Source organism: Schistocerca nitens, chromosome 4, assembly GCF_023898315.1.
Source record: "Schistocerca nitens isolate TAMUIC-IGC-003100 chromosome 4, iqSchNite1.1, whole genome shotgun sequence".
In the NCBI taxonomy this organism is placed as follows: Eukaryota; Metazoa; Arthropoda; class Insecta; order Orthoptera; family Acrididae; genus Schistocerca; species Schistocerca nitens.
In genome coordinates this window covers 900952629-900970715 of record NC_064617.1, presented here as the reverse complement: position 1 = coordinate 900970715, position 18087 = coordinate 900952629, and the positions used below count along the sequence as shown (strand labels likewise).

Genomic DNA, 18087 nt, shown 5'->3' with positions numbered 1-18087 from the left:
GGTTAATAAAAGTCAAATTTCTTTAGCAAACAGACAAAAATAACTTCATTGATCTGCAGGGCGTTTAATGCTTGACTGTCAGAAAGGTGGAAATAAAATCTGAAACTAATAACGTATTTTAGCCTTCCGTAATTATGTGAATGTATTTTAATTCACTTGATAGCTCCCGGCCATACATATCCGTTTTGTTTTCATTTGACATGAGATTAAATGAAGGAGAAGCAGCAAAATCGCCGCGCGGGATTAGCCGAGCGGTCTGAGGCGCTGCAGTCATGGACTGTGCGGCTGGTCCCGGCGGAGGTTCGAATCCTCCCTCGGGCATGGGAGTGTGCGTTTGTCCTTAGGATAACTTAGGTTAAGTAGTGCGTAAGCTTAGGGACTGATGACCTTAGCAGTTAAGTCCCATAAGATATCACACACATTTCTGAACAACAAAATCACTAAATGTAAACACGGGTCACATGGAGACTACCCACTATAACTCAGACTGCTCTGCGCATCAGCCCCGAATCTACGATATTTGCTAATCGGGTCAATATTAAAAAAATCGAATTTTCAAAAATATGCTCATCTTGTAGCGGACATCTTTCTGAAAACTCTGAAACATACAACATATGTGTTCCAGGCAACGTAATACATGTTGTTTGGTCTTAAGTGTGCCAAAGTGCAGTGCCACACCTATTCAGACAGCATTCTTGTATCGCATGTCACTTTATTTCGCTCTGTGGTATTCAAACGTGTTTATTTTGTAATGGATGTCATCAAACTATATTCAGGATAGTGGAAATTAAAATGTCCTGTGGTGCCTCTCCTGCTCCCAGTCAACCGGTTTGACAGCCTGCCCCTCTTTAAAAAAAAAATCTCGCAATTATTAGCGAATGGGATTATTAGTAATCGGGAGAACAAGAACTCTTCAGAAAATTTGCACTCTTCATTGCCTATTAGCTAATAACTTGCTGTTTTGTGTGACATAAAATTAAATATAGGATACATAAAACCAATAAAGACAAGAGACAAGCAAAAAAGTACACATTTCTCCAATCCTTAGCTCCTAGCATCGTTTTCCTCTATAATCATGGCGTGTTTTTCTTTCTGCGAAATAGTCTATCACCTCATCAAAGTTCGTCAAATGTTTTGCTACATGAAAAATAGAAATGTCATTTTCTAATACTGAAAAAGCTGTTAATACAAATAATACTCAAGACTGGTGCGGTTTCTCGATCAGATTACGTCTATTTTGTCACTGTCTGCTAAATAAAACAAAATAGGCCTTTCTAACATTGCACCAATTTTGTAACACGCGCAAAGTAAACGAGACTGTTTTGGCACAAATGGTCATTTTTATAACACAACAGAATATAATTCACGAAGTAGCACTATCAAATGCCTATTAGGCCTACTACAAGCAAAAAGCTTTATGGTAGGAAATAGTTTCACATTTCAATCATACGCACCACTTTCTCAAGCATGAGATCGAAAAGTAGTATGAAGAAATTTTTATATAAATTAGGAATTGTCTTATTCTTCCATAATTTGTGTGATGTCCCAGTTTCTTCTCCTTCCTTGTTCTAACAATTTCGTCATCACCAATTCTGTAGCTATTCTTGCCACTGTCAAAATTTGTTCGTCGATTAGAATCACAGGTTTAGTTATCCCGTGATTATTTTCCGGTTAGGCGTTATTACGTCTTCGTACAACACGTTTTCCACGCTGCTTCCAGGATAGAACTTAAGCGGCTGCTAGCCGGGGACTGTTCAACTGGTCCTTACTAGTGTAGCGATCTGGCGAAAAAATTTGTCAAAATTTCACTTTCTTGGATACACCGAGAAGATAATACGTAATCTTTCTCACCTGTTATTCCTGTTAGTCGCTAATTTCCATTCTGGTAGTCTGAATCTGTGGATTTCGCTAGTAATTATAAGAACGCTGATCATTCGCAAACCCAATCAACCACATAATCAGACAGCAATTGGTATTCATTCGTTCAGCTTTACTCCGCTCAGTTCATATAGCCCCGTCACCTGTTGTCTGCGGAAAGTTTATTTCTAGATGCGACGAGTATTCTCCTGATAGAGACATCACGTACACGATGCACACATTCAAAAATCAACTTACGATTCATTCAGAAATCAACTTCAAATGCATTCAAAAATATTCAAAAACCAACAGGAATGAGTTTCAAATTCATATGAATGATCGATAGACCAACGTGCGCTGGATGCTAGGCGCTTTGTGAAACAAGTTTTTTTTCCTCAAGAATATGAATTTGGCGCCCCCTTTTCCCAGTAGCATCCAGCTGCTTGCTGCGACTGCTTGCACAGCCAACAGCCACATTGTTGTAGCCAGAAGCGGGATAATCTGACTCAACTGGGCATTCGCATGAGCCCGCTCGTAACTACTAAAACAAATCTAAATGTGAACAGTTGTGACTTCACGCTCATCGGAGGCAATTTGTTGTTACGAAACATTGCATAGTCTTCCTAAAGCCTTTGACACATTTTGCTGTTGCCACACGCTTGCATGAGCACAGTGTGTCGTTGTTGTATATGGCGCATTTCCTTTGCAATTTAAGTTATTTTCGTTTTTTTCTCTCGTTTATGTTCTAGTGTTAAAGTGGTGTTCTGCAGTAGCGGGATACAGTACTATCCTTTGTTACAGTATCTGTTTTTACCAGTCAAAATTACAAAAATTTAACGGAAAACTAAAACAATGAAAAATTCCCGGAATTCTAGAAAATTCCCAGGTTTTTCCTGGTTTTCTCCTGGATGAAAAAATTCCCAGGTTTTTCCCGGATCTCCCGGTTGTCCTGGGTCATATACACCCTGCATGAACATATCTCTTCAAGGAGCTAGGCATTTTAACTGTGCCATCACAATACATATATTTGCTAATGAAATTCAAACAATGGAAAATCCAGGATGGAATGTAACAATATTATGAAAACAATAGTTGCTACCCACCACACAGCGGATATGCTGAGTCGTAGATGGACACTACAAGTGTCTGGCTTCAGATGGGAAGACTGTGTGTGTGTGTGTGTGTGTGTGTGTGTGTGTGTGTTCTATTTTTGACAAAGGCCTCGTTGGCTGAAAGCTTATTTTGTTGCGGTCTTTTTGTTGTGTCTATCTGCAACTCAGCATCTCTGCTATATGGTGAAGAGCAACAATAAAATTTGTCATAAATAATTCATTACAATCAGAGAACAGTGAGGACCATACCTACACCACTAGAGGGAAAAATGACCTTCATTACCCATTACTAGGGCTATCAGTGTTGTTTTTTCGTGTGGCTGCATGAGCAGGACTAAAAAATACTGTATTCAGTAATGTTAACACTAATCATGTGCACATATCCTGTAAACTTAGTCTTGTTACACATCATTTTGATAAAAGAATGCAAATGATTTATGGACATGAAACTCACTCACTCTCACTCATTTCCATTCACACAGGCAAACGGTACAGTGAGAGCGAAATACTCATAACATGGTAACATAACTGCTCTGAGATAACGAAATGAGTTTTTGGCATACGACAACATACAAATAGGAGAATTATTTTCCCATATGGTTAATTTCTGAAAGTTTTAGCTACATTTTATAGGCATCAACCTCTGACCTCATATGCACTAAACATGAACTCACAGTGACTCCTATTTTTCACTGCAAAATATTCTAATTTCGTGTGGAGAGTTACTTAATTTTGAAATATTACAGGAAGTATGACCATTAACAAAATGATAAGCAGTTCACCACAAAGCTGGCCAATGGGGCTATAAGGTGCGAAAAAAACTCAACATTTTTTACTTAACATTTTCTAACATTGTTTGAGAAAAATTGCAAAGCAACTAAGTGCATGTGCTGATGTTTCTGCAGTGTTGCAAGTCTACTACCAACCACACGAAAACAGGCAAATGATGTTTCATTCTTAAAGAACAGAGCACTGTCCCTCCAGAACAAATAGGTTGACCCATCCGGCAGCAAGAATGAGAATGAGATGCTATTCTCGGTCCAACTTACTTTGTCAAGTTCTAAATATTTTGTGCAAAAACTTGGTAGCAATGTAGAATGAATTATTCACACTCTAACAGAGAGTGCATTGTTTTGAAACTTCCTGGCAGATTAAAACTATGAGCCTATCCTTGACTTTAATCAACAACCTTGCCTTTAGTGGACAACATTTACTGAGCAAGCTATCCAGACTTGATGTGTGTCCTGCCCTCAAAGTCTCAATTCTGAAAACAACACTTCTAAAACCCCATGCTGGCATGTAGTTTTAAATCAGTCTTGAAGTTGGAAGCAATCTGTAGAGGCAATCTAGGACACAGAAAATGTAGTAAAATGCAACACAATAGATATCTCAAACACCTGCAAAGAGAATGGATGTAAAACAAAATGAGAGGAGGCTTGCCCATAAAAAATTGTGGTACTGATGACGAGCTTACCAAGTACTACCATGAAATAATACAGAAGACAGAGGAGCCTTTCAGCCTGCACAAATCAAATGTAGCAACAACATTGCAAAGGCAAGAACAAAAAAAGTTCCAACCTTCACTTTTTTTGCGATCCTTGAGAATCTTTAGGTAAATGTTTTGATGAACAAGTGACAGTTTACTGGCAAACTAAAAACCAAGTTACAATACCATTTTTGCTGACATGGTAATCTGTACATCAACACCTCAAACAGTAAAATGCAAGATACCTAACATGCATGTCAAATGCAGTAAGACATATTTCTCCACCTCCGTTTAGTTGAAATCATTGAAACATGGCTTAACAAATAACAAAACTGATGATCAAACTAACCAATAGCGCCTCTTCCACGGCGTAAATGGGCTTCTACAGGTGCAGAGATACCCTGGAGGTCCTTTCCCAAGCCCTTTCCTGGCTGGAAACCCATCTGAAACAACACAGCGACAAAAGATTATATTAATTTCAAAAATAATGTCATAAAACAGTTAAGTGCAATAATAATATTGGGAATCACTTTTTACCTTTTGGTAGTTGAAAATCATTTGTTTTGTTACTCAAACGACAAAAATTCTTCGTTATTTTATCCCAGTAATTATTAAAAATAGAACATAAACATTAATACTTTATTTATTTTGGTATAATATGTGTGTAAATGCTACCACCAAGTGAAATTCACTTCTTTGTTTTTCAGTAAGTCCAAAAACAGTTTTATTTTAAACTATTAAACTGGTATTCTATTATTTGCAAAACAAAGAAGAAAGGAAGGTTTAGCATTCCACTGCTGACAAGGTCATTAGAGACAAGAGTACAAGCTTGGAATGGGTACAGATGGGGATACAGACTGTTTCTTTTTCAAAGGAATCGTTCTGGCATTTGCCTTACATTCTGACATTGGCCTTAAGCAATTTATGGGAACCACAAAAATGTAAAATTGAATGGTTATTTGAACCACTATCCTATGTCCTACCACTGCGACACAATGCTCGGCTCCGTTACTTGCTACTTTTTCTTCGGTTATTACGTTTACATCATAATAAGTAGCTTGTATGCATATTTCACAAGTACTTTTGTCTTTCATGATGAGCTTCCTGGTAATTTTCATTTCATTTCCAGCATTAAACATCCCCAGAATGTAGTTGCAAATGTTAAAATTGTCATCCATATTTAGTGTCCTTTTTTTTATTTAAAATATGTGTTTCACGCAATTCATACCTCCCTCCCCCATTCCCCCCCCTTCCTCTCTCTCTCTCTCTCTCTCTCTCTCTCTCTCTCTCTCTCTGTGTGTGTGTGTGTGTGTGTGTGTGTGTGTGTTGGAGCAAAGGAGGGGGAAGGCTGAGAGGTTGGTTGGGTAGGTGGCTGAGTGAGGGAGAGGGGTTGTGGAAGAGGGGACCAGACAGCAAGGTCATGGCGTCCACAATTCAAGATAGCAGAAACTATTGGACAAACAACAGCACAGTCCAGGTAAAGGGAAAGGAAAGTGGACATACAAAGAGGTAGAATGAATGCTGGGGTAGCAGGAAGAATAGAGCAAAGAATGGGAGTGGGGAGATATGGAGAGGCAAGAGCAGGGGGTGCTCCAGAGGCACTACATGTGACGGGGCACCAGCACTGCTGCCAACCCATTCTGATCCTCACATCGTACCACGATCATGACAACAGGGGCAACACGGAAGAAGATACAAGAAAAGGGGAAAAAACAGTGCAAAAGACCAGACAAATTATAGGGGCAAGTTGGGGAAAGCTGGGCCAGCAGGGACGCAGGGCCAAAAGCCTCCCAACAATGCCAACGCTAACTGAGGGGCTGTGTAGGGCAAAAGGCGCTGGGCAGTCTAACAAGGGCAGTGAGGGGGAACATGTAACTACATAGGGGGGAGGGGGTCATTACAGATTAAAAAAACCATGGGTTGCTCTGATATGGCTGACGCAAAGACAGGAAAGGATGGGTGGAAGAATAATACCTCATGGCGGAGTCCCCTTAATCGCAGGAAGTTTATTAGACAATGGGGACCTTTGCAAAGTTTCAGAGTTTGAGCCTCGGTCTGGCACACAGTTTGAATCTACCAGGAAGTTTCATATCAGTGCACACTCTGGTGCAGAGTAAAAATTTCATTCCAGATAAGATTCATTGGAGGATTTCACCCTGACAAGGAGTAAAACATAAGGAGGAATCTTCGGCCTGCTATTTCCAGAGGAGGAAGACGGCCTGATAGAAGGCAGATGCCAAAGCCTATGCAAGATGGGTCACAAGGTATTCCACGAGAAACAACACATCCGTACACAAGCCTTCGAGGGTGCAGAGACAAAGCATTCCCAACACAGCCACTCGCTCAGTTTGATTAAATAACAGACTGTGGCAAGTTAATGAGACTGTCGTAGAATAGGTGTCACTTAAGGCGTCACAAGGCTCAACGGCAATCACGAATGGCAATGGCAATGGCTGTGTTCCACTGCAGGACTAGCCGGCAGCGAAAGGGGCCTGTCGAGAAGGAGGTGGCAGTGCCAGCAGCCTGAATAATCGTATCAGGCACATAAGAGATAACATCACTACAACCTGACAAATAGGGGTAAACACAACCTGGGGTGTATATACAGGCAATCAGTGTGACTGAAAGCCACAGGGGGGGGGGGGGGGGGGGGATGGCAGAATCAATGGTAAATAGTCATTATGCACAGCGAACATTGTACTGAAGGGAGAAGAGGAGGGGAAGTGAGCAGAAGATCAATGGCACAGTAAGAGCTATAAGCAGCACTAAACTGGGTAGGGGAAACATCATTAAGAAGGCACAGGCTGTGGTCCAGAAGAAAATAGTCTATGAGGAGACCATGACAAGATGAAAAAGCACTGCTCCACAAGGGGTGATTGGCATTAAAATCCTGAAGAAACAAGGAAGGGAGGGGGGAGTTGTTGAAGGGGGGCAATTAGGGCAGCAGGTAAAGGTGGCCGCCAGGAGGGAAACAGAGATTGCAAATCAAGACCCCAGAGTCCAAGTGGACCCGGACAGCAACTGCTTCCAATGTGGTACAAAGGTGGATCCAAGTTCTAACAATGTCCATATGGACCAATGTGCAAACGCTAGCCCCCAAAGGATTGACCCAGTTTCAACAGAGAGCATAGAATCCACAAAGGGTCAGTAGGGGGCATCAGTAAAATGAGATTCCTGGAAAATGAAAAGCTGTGGAGTTAAAGAAATAACAGGCTGCAACTCCAGAAGGTCACTGTAGAATATGTTACAATTCCACAGAATAAGCACAGAACAGGGATCCAAATGGGAGGGGAATGAGCTGAAGCTAGTCACACTGTCAGATAGCCATCAGTCACTGGCAAGGATGGATCGACATCCACAAACAAGAGGTCAAACTCAGGTTTCGAGGGGGGAAACAGCACCTCTGGGAGCACCGAAGGGGTCTTGTCCCAGCACATTTGATTCTTCTTCTTTTATTCTTCTCCTTCTCCTCCTCCTTTTTTTGTAGGTTGAGAAGGGCTGGGCCCAGAGAGAGAGAGAGAGAGAGAGAGAGAGAGAGAGAGCAGCCTTCAGTTAGATCTGGAACTAAAAGATAGTGGGTGACCTTGGGGAGACTGTAGGTCCTGTTGGCAACGTGTGGCAGCAGACCTCTGATCAGGATGATGCAAGGGGGAGGGGGCCTCTCACCAGGAGATGCCGAAGAAGTGTATTCATTATATGTTCTAAGGACTATAATGTTTGTGAAAGAAAATATGGAGCACAGTATAATAAATAGTGATATCCACAGTTATAATACAAGGAAGAAAGAGGATTACCACATAAAATTCAGAAATAAGAAAGCAACCAATCATAATCCATTTTCTGGTGGAAGATTTTTTTACAACAGACTGCCAAATACCATAAAAATGTTAAAAGGAAACATATTTAAAATAAAATTAAAGCAGCTGTTAATTGCTAAATGTTTGTACTCCATCAAGGATTTTTAATTTTGTATGTACTTTATTTCTACTACTAAACTATTTTTATTGTTCATGTATGTACTGACTGACTGACTATGTCCACGACTGTAAAAGTTATTATGGACAAATAAACCATTATTATTATTATTATTATTATTAAGTGGGTACACTTCGGCCAGATAGGGGACAGCACCCAGAGCGGATAGCTTGGGCACTGCGAGAGAGGGTAGAGAACAGAGGGCTCAGGACTGGGATGAGGAGCAGAGAGGATGGGAAAAAGGATGCAACAGAGACCAAGTTAGATGTCACAGAGACAGGGTGAAGGTGGTCATATTTCTGATGAGCCTCAGAATAAAATAAACGATCGAGGGACTTACACTCCTGAATCTTCTTCCCCTTCATATAACCCAGGCCAACCAGCAAATGTGGAGTGATGGCCATGACAATTAATGCACATGGGTGGAGGAGTATACGAGCTCCCCTGACAGAGTGGGCGTCTACATTCACTGAGTAGTGTATTGGGTGCACAGGGGGAAGACATATGCCAGAAACACAAACACCTAAAATGCCTCTTGTGTGGCAGGACATACAGCTTCAAGTAATACCAGTAAACCATTACCTTGACCAGTAATTTCCAAGAATGCTTGCAAGTGATATATATTGAACACACGACTGTCTTGGAGTAAGATATCGATTCTGTTTACAGTGATGACACACAACCTGCAGCAAAAAATCTCACTTCCAAGCAACAGCACTGACACATAATAAGTAGTAACAATAATATTTTTTTAGTAGTCTCACCAAGATGACCGAAGCAGCTACAGTTTCCAGTAGTGTTACGCTCAAGTGGCATGATTTGATTCCTAGGTTGAGTATGATGGAAAATTATTTGGAATTCTGTTGTGAGGGCCATCTGCTCCCAAATCACAACACTAGAAATTGTGTGGATTGCTAGGGGAGAACTGCGTCAAACTAGGTTCAAGAAGTAGCGGTCATGAGTCCTGTTACAGTTGTATCACAGCAAATGTTGGAAAAGAACAAGTATAAGGAAAAACACATGGTTTGATAATTTTAAACTGACACTACAGCAAAGTATTATTTTAGTTTCCTACTGGGTTACAGATTACATACTGTAAAACACAGAGTCAGAAAGTGGACTGTCCATTTATACTGTTTTGTGACTGTTACAGATACTGTCGAGAAGTAATTGTGACTAACTACAGTGGTCCAACAGCTGGTGTCAACAAGATTGTGGAAATAAACGAGTCACACACAACAACTCGAAAATATGGGAAAGGACAGCTTCTCAACAAAGGAACTGAACAAATTTGGGTATATGGAGGCATAGAAAGAGAATCAAGAAAATTTTTCATTGTGAAAGTGTATTCCAAGACTAAACAAACTTTAGTGCCTCTTACTAAGAACTTCATCTTGCCCAGCACCAAGCACCAATGTCATTAAATATGGATGGAAATCATACAACACTTTGAAGGAAGAGGGATTTCACCATGAGTTTGTAAACCATTCTGTCAAATGCGTGTCTTTTGATGCTCCATCTGTGCACACATAAAACATCTAGTGATTACGGAAATCCCTGAAATCAGCCATCAGAGGAGAAGAATGGCCAGGAGACAAAAATTAACTGTATATTTTTCAATACATGGTAAAAAACTTCCCTGTGAGACTTTACCTGTTTTCTTAACAGATGTTGCTAGAGCATACCCCAGCTATGTAAAAAAAGGACTTCTACTGCCTGCACACACAAAATATGGAATTGTCCTGAATGAAGATACTGATGATAAGTAAGGTAAGTGAAATTACATTTAATGTCGCCAATGCACAATTTTTATGTATTGTTTTTGTTGTTGCCAATATTACAACTCAAATCCACATCATTCGTCTTATGTCATAATTGTTCTGATCGCTGTAAATAAAATCGATATCTTGCTCTGCGACAGTCACACTTTCGATACATGTCACTTGAAACGTTCTTTAAAACTACCCCTTGTCTTCCTCTGAGAGGGTGTCCCCCTCAAATGCTGGACTAAAGGCACCTGTATCGAAGCAACTGTCCTTATGGTCTTGGTGAACACGACAAACAAAACGAACACCTTGCCGTTCCAGATAGGCCCAGAGTTCCTCATCAGTTTGAAGGATGAGGTCCGTATAAAAAAAAAAAATGACACCCTGCACCACATTCAAAAACTAGTGAGGAGTAATGGACACTGGAATGTCACCAAGATGGTCACTGGCACGAAGGTTTGAAGACTGGGTGGCAGTAGTAGTTCTAATCAACAGCGAACTCGACTGCACCTTACTCTGAGAGTCCACTTTGCCAAACTTGTTTTCAATTATTTCTACAAAAAGTATTGACTTGGTGGCAGTGAAAGTGTCCCCAACAGTCCTGGTGGAAACCTGGGATTGGGGAATGGGTTTCACCGCAAGTCAGCAAGCCTGGTCCTAATCCTAGGGAGTAGCTACAGAAGGGAAGGGAAGACCACAGGGTCATAAGAAAAGTAGTGTGAAAGGAGCGATTCCCAACTAAAGAGAGAGTCGTGGAAGAACAGGCAGTTTTTTGGAGTTTAATGCGTTTCATATGCAAAGTGTCCACCCTGATACCACCCGCTCCAATTAGGGGTTCTCCTAGTGGTTGACACCTAGCCACAGCAAGGTCTGTCTGGCATAGTGGCCATTGCCAGGAGTTCTGATGCTCAAGAATAACAAGCAACCATTACTAGGCATGCATGGGGAGGTAGCAGCTCACATATCAGAAGTATGATCCCTGTATTGTCAGGGGCTTAAGCAAACCGGTACATAATGACCCCACCGCACCAACTGGCTACAATGCTGGCTACATAGCATGAAAAGGACAAGGGCAAGAGTAAAAGATGGGAGAGGTGGTAAGGTCAAATCAAAGACACTAAGTAATATGCTCTTCCCAGTTGGCTCACACTATGGAGACAAAATTCAGAATGGGAAGTCAAACCCCAAAGGAGGACCAAAAAGCCAGGAAAAAAGGGGTGGAGCAGTCAGAAATTTGAGGAACCAGGAGGATAGCCAGATCAACATAAGGAAGAACATCAAGAGGGGGGAAGGAGCAAGGACAGGGAGGATGGGGAAAGGGGAAGGGAATGCAGGAGAAAAGGGGGAAAAAGGCTGCAATAACCTTGAGACCTGTGGGGCAGGAGGCTCAGAGACGCTGTGTGAGAAGGCAAAGTGAAAAAATTGGGCAATGGTAATGGGAGAGTGTGGAGAAGTAAGAACCGAATTTGGCAATTGCATAACAGAGTAGGTGGAGACACAGGACACCGGCTAGTGAGTGTAATGGAAGAGAAGTATCTGAAATAATTAGAGGAAATAATTAACAATGGGTCCAGTAGAGTAGAGTTAATGAGTGAGCGAGTGTGCGAGAGAGAGAGAGAGAGAGAGAGAGAGAGAGAGATATTGCCTAGTTTACAACTAACTGTTCTCCACAAGTTAAGTGCTCAAACTGTGTTGCTGGGTGTGGGGGTGAGGTTGATGGTTAGAGAAGAGGAGAGGGAGCAGGAAGATGGGAGCAAGAGACCTTTTGTGCAGTAATAGGATCAATAACTATTAACAGCAACTACTAATACAATGAACAGAAAATTAAATTTGTTTTAAATATAATAGGAAGAAGACCTGCAACAATAGCTTCGCTCCAATTCCTTTTGTGTGTTTTTCCCAACTGCCAACACCTTTTTGTATCAGAGAAGTAGACACAGTTGATGCTTTCTTCCTTCTTAAACCAGCAATATCTCCATCTACAAATGAGTTGACTTTGTTGTGGTGCCGGAACTCTAATCCGCTTCCCTCATCTTCCTCACTTGAAAAAATAAAAACAACTGTTAGACATTATCATCATAAATAACAAACATCACAATAGCTGTAACAGCGATAAAGAAAAATCTGCTCACTAGTTGAGTTCTGCAGCAAATATCAGCTAGTAATAGTGAAGACACTGTTCAAAAACCACAAATAGAGGACACATATTTGGAAATGGCCTGGAGACGCAGATTCCAGTTGGATTACACCATTCTTGAGACATGGATTCTGAAGTCATAAAATGGGCTGTAAGGCATACCCAGGAACAAATACAGATTCAGATCACACTTAAGCAATGATGAAAAGTACGATGAAGTTTAAGAGAACTGGCCGGAACAATCAATGTGTGAAGAATTGGGATACTGAAGTATTGAAGAATGATCAGGTGCATTTCATGTTCACAAAGGTTGTTGATACTGCAATAATGAATACCACTGTAGGTGGTTCAGTTTAACAGGAATGGACGTCTCTGAAAATTGCAATCTTAGAGGCTGGAAAACTATATACACCGGGTGGTTATAATTAAAGTGCACCTACTCATCGAGGTCCAGCGTAGTCATAGTTATGGTATGGTAGCAAAACCTGATAGATAAAATAATGCATTAATGTGGAACCGATTTACGCTGGAAAAAATTAGTTTCAATTGTGGCCACCACGCGCAAACCTGGCAAATCACAGGTGAGCTTCGTGTGGCACCTGGAAGAGGAAAACATCCTATCCTGGTGGAAGTTATTGGCACGGTAGCTGTTGCTGTAACTGATCATGCAGCACATGCCACTAACCGAGTAGTACTTGTGCTCATGCATCCCACGGTCAACAGTACGGAAAATTGTGCAGTCTATTTTACACTGGTACCTGTCAAAGATGTAGATGACGCATCAACTGAAACATCATGATCCACAACACTGTTCTGAATTTGCTCTTCAGTTTATGGCCCAGGTCTAAGTTGTTGACAAGTGGCCAGAAAATATGGAGTGACAAGGCACATTTTTCACTACAGGATGCAGTGAACACAGAGAAGTAACAACTTTGAGGCAACAAATTGCTCACCCAGTGAAAGCAACCTTCCATGAACATGTTTTCCAGATGCATGGCCTGCAAGATCACCTGATCTGAATACATGTGACTTTTGGTTAAAGTAACACATTTACCAGGACACATTCATTCTCTAACTGATCTGAAAGCCAGTATACAGAAATACATTGCTCAGATTCCACTGGAACTGCTGTGTGAAATTGTTGCAATATTTCATGACCTCTCCGGGGCTCATACTGAACAAACTGTGCTAAGCTACAGTTAATAATAAAATCAACACTATGCCTTTCTCACTTGTTTGACCTTTTCTGTCCATGTCCTGTTTGTAATTCACTACATATGCAAATATTTCTGTACGCCTTTCCTGCATTCACAGTACCAGATTTGCACCTGGTGGCAAAAATTAAAACTAACATTTTTCCATTGTAAATTGGTTCCGCATTGACGCATTTGCATGTCTACCAAGGTTCCAAGCAAGATGGTAATTACAGCTCAAAATGGACCTCTGTGAGTAGCTGCACTTTAGTTACAACCACTCAGTAGAAAGATGAAAAACTGCAAAGAAACCTTAGGTAACAGGAGAAAAGCTTCAATTGATCAACAGAAGAAGGAGGTATAAAAATGTCGGAGATAAGACTAGAGTACAACAATGTAAGTCACTTCTTACTGTTTGTTGTGATCTTCAGTTACAACAATGGTTAGATGCAGCTATCCGCACTACTCCATACTACATGAGTTTCTTCATCTCTGCATAAATACATCCCTTGGTTCCCTCTACAATTGTTACCTCCCCCCTCCCTCCCCACTGTTAGCATAGCAAACTGATGATTCCTTCTGAGTAGGGGGGGCTAGAAGTTAGAACAATGCAAATAATGATATTACAGCCAAGATTGAATGAGCGTTTTGTCAAAGGAAGTACAGAAGTCTAACATATATGGCTTCTGTAACAAACTTTATAAACAACCTAACATATAAATTACCTTGATGTAGTAGCTATATCAGCACCTCTCCGTCTCCGAGTGCCAAATCCTGCCCGTGTCTCCTCTCCATCCTCACTATCTTCTTCTTCTTCTTCTTCTTCCTTCTCTTTCTCATTTTCACCAGGCTTCTTCTTGCCTGCTTGCTGTATGCCACCAGAGACGAAACTTACAGGGGCTGTATAGCTATATCCTTTTCCACCAACTGCACCCCTAAAGCTGGCTCTAGTTGATGTTCCTCCTCCACCTTCATCACCATTTTCATCAGCCCAGATACCTGCAATCACAAGTAATATAAACTGACTAAGAAATGTAAAGATCACCAAAAATAAGTTTGATATTGTTTGTGATCCCAACATTGTTTACAATGTAGTTCACTACATATTTATGTCTGTACTGTTCACATTTCTGTCCATACTGGCAGGAAATGTTTCTCATGGTGTAACCGCTTTAACAGCTACGCTATATTCAGTGAAGAGGACAATTTACTGATGTGTGGTACTGTTTAAATTCCACCCAACAGTAAAGATAAAATGTATCAAATTATGTGCTGAGAGTAATTTTTTACACAAGCTGAACATGGATAATGCTTTGCTCAACTTCAGTAGGACTCATAGAATGTGTAAGATACACATGTGCTTTGGGGAAATCAGTATGGTTCAAAATGAGCACACTTTGTACACTGCAATTGCAGTATAGATACTTTTGTTGTTCCAAGACGACGAGTTTCAACAATCTTATGCTGCCATCATCAGATCTTATGGAACTTGTTATAAAATTGTGATGTTACATTATATGGAGTCAAAGCATGAAAGACACTCCCTACGTATACAGGTCTTGACAGAAGTCCAGTTGATAAAATGCACACAGATGAAAAATGCACACAGACAACAAAATCCACACAGATGTTAAAACCTTTGAATCGTCCACGCACGTTGATGGCCGCACAGCACTCTGCAGCATGGACTACATGAGGATTTTATCAACCGTGTGCGCATTTTATCGCCTGTGTTCATTTTATCAACTGGATTTTTATCAAGACTTGTATACGTGGGGAGTGTCTTATGTTTTGACTTCTTGTAATGTAACAGGACAATTTTATAACAGGTTCCATAAGATCAGATTATGGCAGCATAAAACTGTTGAAACCAGTCATCTGGGAACAATAAAAGTGTCCACACAGTGGTTACAGCATATGAAGTGTATTCATTTTCACATCACAGTCTAATTTTGAAGTTCTGTCAAATATGGTAGTATATTTGTATTAAAGAAAGACGTCAATCTCGGGCAAGTGATATTAGTGAATTAGAGGATTACTATTACACCCTGTTATTTTTGGCAATAAAGTGGTGCTTTTCTGGCCATCCATATCCACCCCACATTTCAAAGCAAGTTATATCTCAAATATGACAATATATATGGAGCATGGGCTAATGAATCATCTACAAGTGACTCATTTAAGTAAACTACGCCGCAAAACACGAACACTGAAGGAAATCAATACAGAGTACAGACGAGTGAATTAAAGTTCTTGAGGATTTGAACTGAAGCAATACAACTACATAAACAGAAAAATGAAAAGCAACCACCATGTGGAATTTTAGCTAGAGGAATGAAGATTAAGACATACTTGAAAAGGGGACTCTATGAGACAAAACAGGAAGATCAAGATTGGGGTAGTGTGGTCATATGAGAAGAACAAGATGGGAGAGGATACCAAAGGGCAAATTAGCCGTAAAGTTTCAATGATAGAGTCAAAAAAGAAGAGCAAGTGACAAATGACTCAAAAAGAGTGAAGGAAAATGTGGATTGGAAGGGAAGTAACTGGAATGTAGAGGCTTGTGTTTCTCGCTGCCCCAGTCAAATTCCAGAAACAGTGAGATGATTATGACATTGAAATACTTTATATCAAAATGACTACATAAATGGCAACTGTTCAGTCTTCTTAATGCCATAAAAAAGAAATATCTTTTGTGTCATGTAATCATGACAAATTTACAAATTATTTTTAAAGTTCAAAGGATACCACAACAAAATAACTGTGATTGAAAGTGATAGTACAGCACAGGAAACAAATAGACATACGTAAGCATCAATTTGTGCATTTCCTTCTCCACCATTCTCTTTTTATCTTTCATCATCCACTGTTCGCTCCATTTCTTGATTATAGGGGAAGGGGGAGGGGCAAGTCTTTTTCATGACAAAGTTTAGTTGGAATTCATGAATTTTGTAACAAGATAAACTACTGACATTGTTCTCTCTTCCCATTTCATCTTATTTGCTTTATTGAAACCGTTATGCATGCTTGAAAGTAATACTTGTATTTATATGAATCTATATAGCAATTTCTGTCTAAATTTACACTTTTACTTTGCAAACCACTTAATACTATGTGGTGAAAAGTGTCGTTAACTTTATTCTCTCCTCCCCTAACACAACTGCAAATCAGATTCACATTTCTCTGATTTTATACATTGAAATGAAATGGTCATATGGACTCTGGCGAGGAGAGACTGTCAGGGGTTGTGTCAGCCACCTGGTGTAAGTCTTTCTATTTTACACCACTTTGGTGTCTTTTACATTGATGAAGATGAGTTGAAATGGTTAGGACAACACAAATACCCACTCCACGAGCAAAGAAAATACCTGACCTGTCAGGAAATCTGACATAGAAGCCCCCAAACTGCAGACAGCAACACTAACCACTAGATCACTAGCCGCGGACTGGTTTTATGCAAATGCGAGGTATTAATGTTTGTCCTCTCTCAGAAGGTAGGTGATTGGCATATTAAGAATAAATATTTACACAATATTACCTTTTCTTCTAATGCACCCAACATCCCCTACTGATATTTGTTGAGTATATCTGTCACACTCATCCTAACTAAACAAACAGTTTATGTCTCGCATGCACCTCATCTCTGTACCTTTGCAGGTCTTCTGCTAATTCCAATTAAAAAACTCTTCTCACAAATGAAGTAGCCATCAAATACTTTACACCTTTTCCATTTAAATATAGTAGTTCAAGTTGTTTTTTATGCATAAGCATTGTGTGGAACTTTATTGGTTATTTGTAAGTGGTTCCTACTGTGGTCTAACTCCACTAAAAAAAAAAAATTAAAATAAAAAATGATTAACTACACAATTATGGTATGATATTCTACCTGTACAAGTCATTCATATATTAATTTTTGTATGTAATCCACACTTTAGCAGAGCCTAGAATTTTTTATAATACACTCACCAATTTGTGACACATGAGTACCATAAACTGGTGCTGTCATTACAGTATATGGGGCATTTCAACAACAAGGAAATCAAAAAGTGCATTTTTGGCCATTTTGGACTAATCCCATTTTTAAGTACCATTCAGGAAGCTACCTTACAGAGCATAAAATATTCATGTCCACATATTGTAAATAACTGTTACATGACTGGTAACACTGCTGAGAATGTAGGGAAGCAGTCCTTAAGATGCAGAGCATGTCATGCAAGGAGACACAACGCAAGATCTTTAAGGGAAACAGAAGGACAAAAAAGGTTGAGTTTCTATCAAACATCAATATAAAGAAAGAAGAGTACAAAAATGGGAGGTGTACATTAAGGACCAAATGGAATCAGATGTTTGGGGTTATCCATACAAACTTGCAAAAAACAATGTTCAGTCACTACTGTATTATCAACCCTGAGACGATCCGACAGCACAATGACAACAGACTGGGAGATATCATTCTACTTAGAGGAAATAATTAACACTAGGTCCAGTAGAGTAGAGTTAGTGAGTGAGTGAGAGTGAGATTGCCTAGTGTACAACTAACTGTTCTCCACAAGTTAAGTGC

The 18087-nt window shown here is 40.1% G+C and overlaps 1 protein-coding gene across 1 annotated transcript in view; it reads right to left on the bottom strand.

The window, feature by feature from the left end:
- The window catches only part of LOC126253449 (tuftelin-interacting protein 11), a 152429-nt gene that overhangs the window by 92933 nt on the left and 41409 nt on the right, over positions 1-18087 (bottom strand). Inside the window, exons 3-5 of the mRNA XM_049954795.1 lie at positions 14252-14525; positions 12054-12237; positions 4805-4898 (exon numbers count right to left, since the gene is read on the bottom strand). Coding sequence (XP_049810752.1) covers positions 4805-4898; positions 12054-12237; positions 14252-14525 — 552 coding nt within the window. The remainder of the gene's footprint in view (positions 1-4804; positions 4899-12053; positions 12238-14251; positions 14526-18087) is intronic.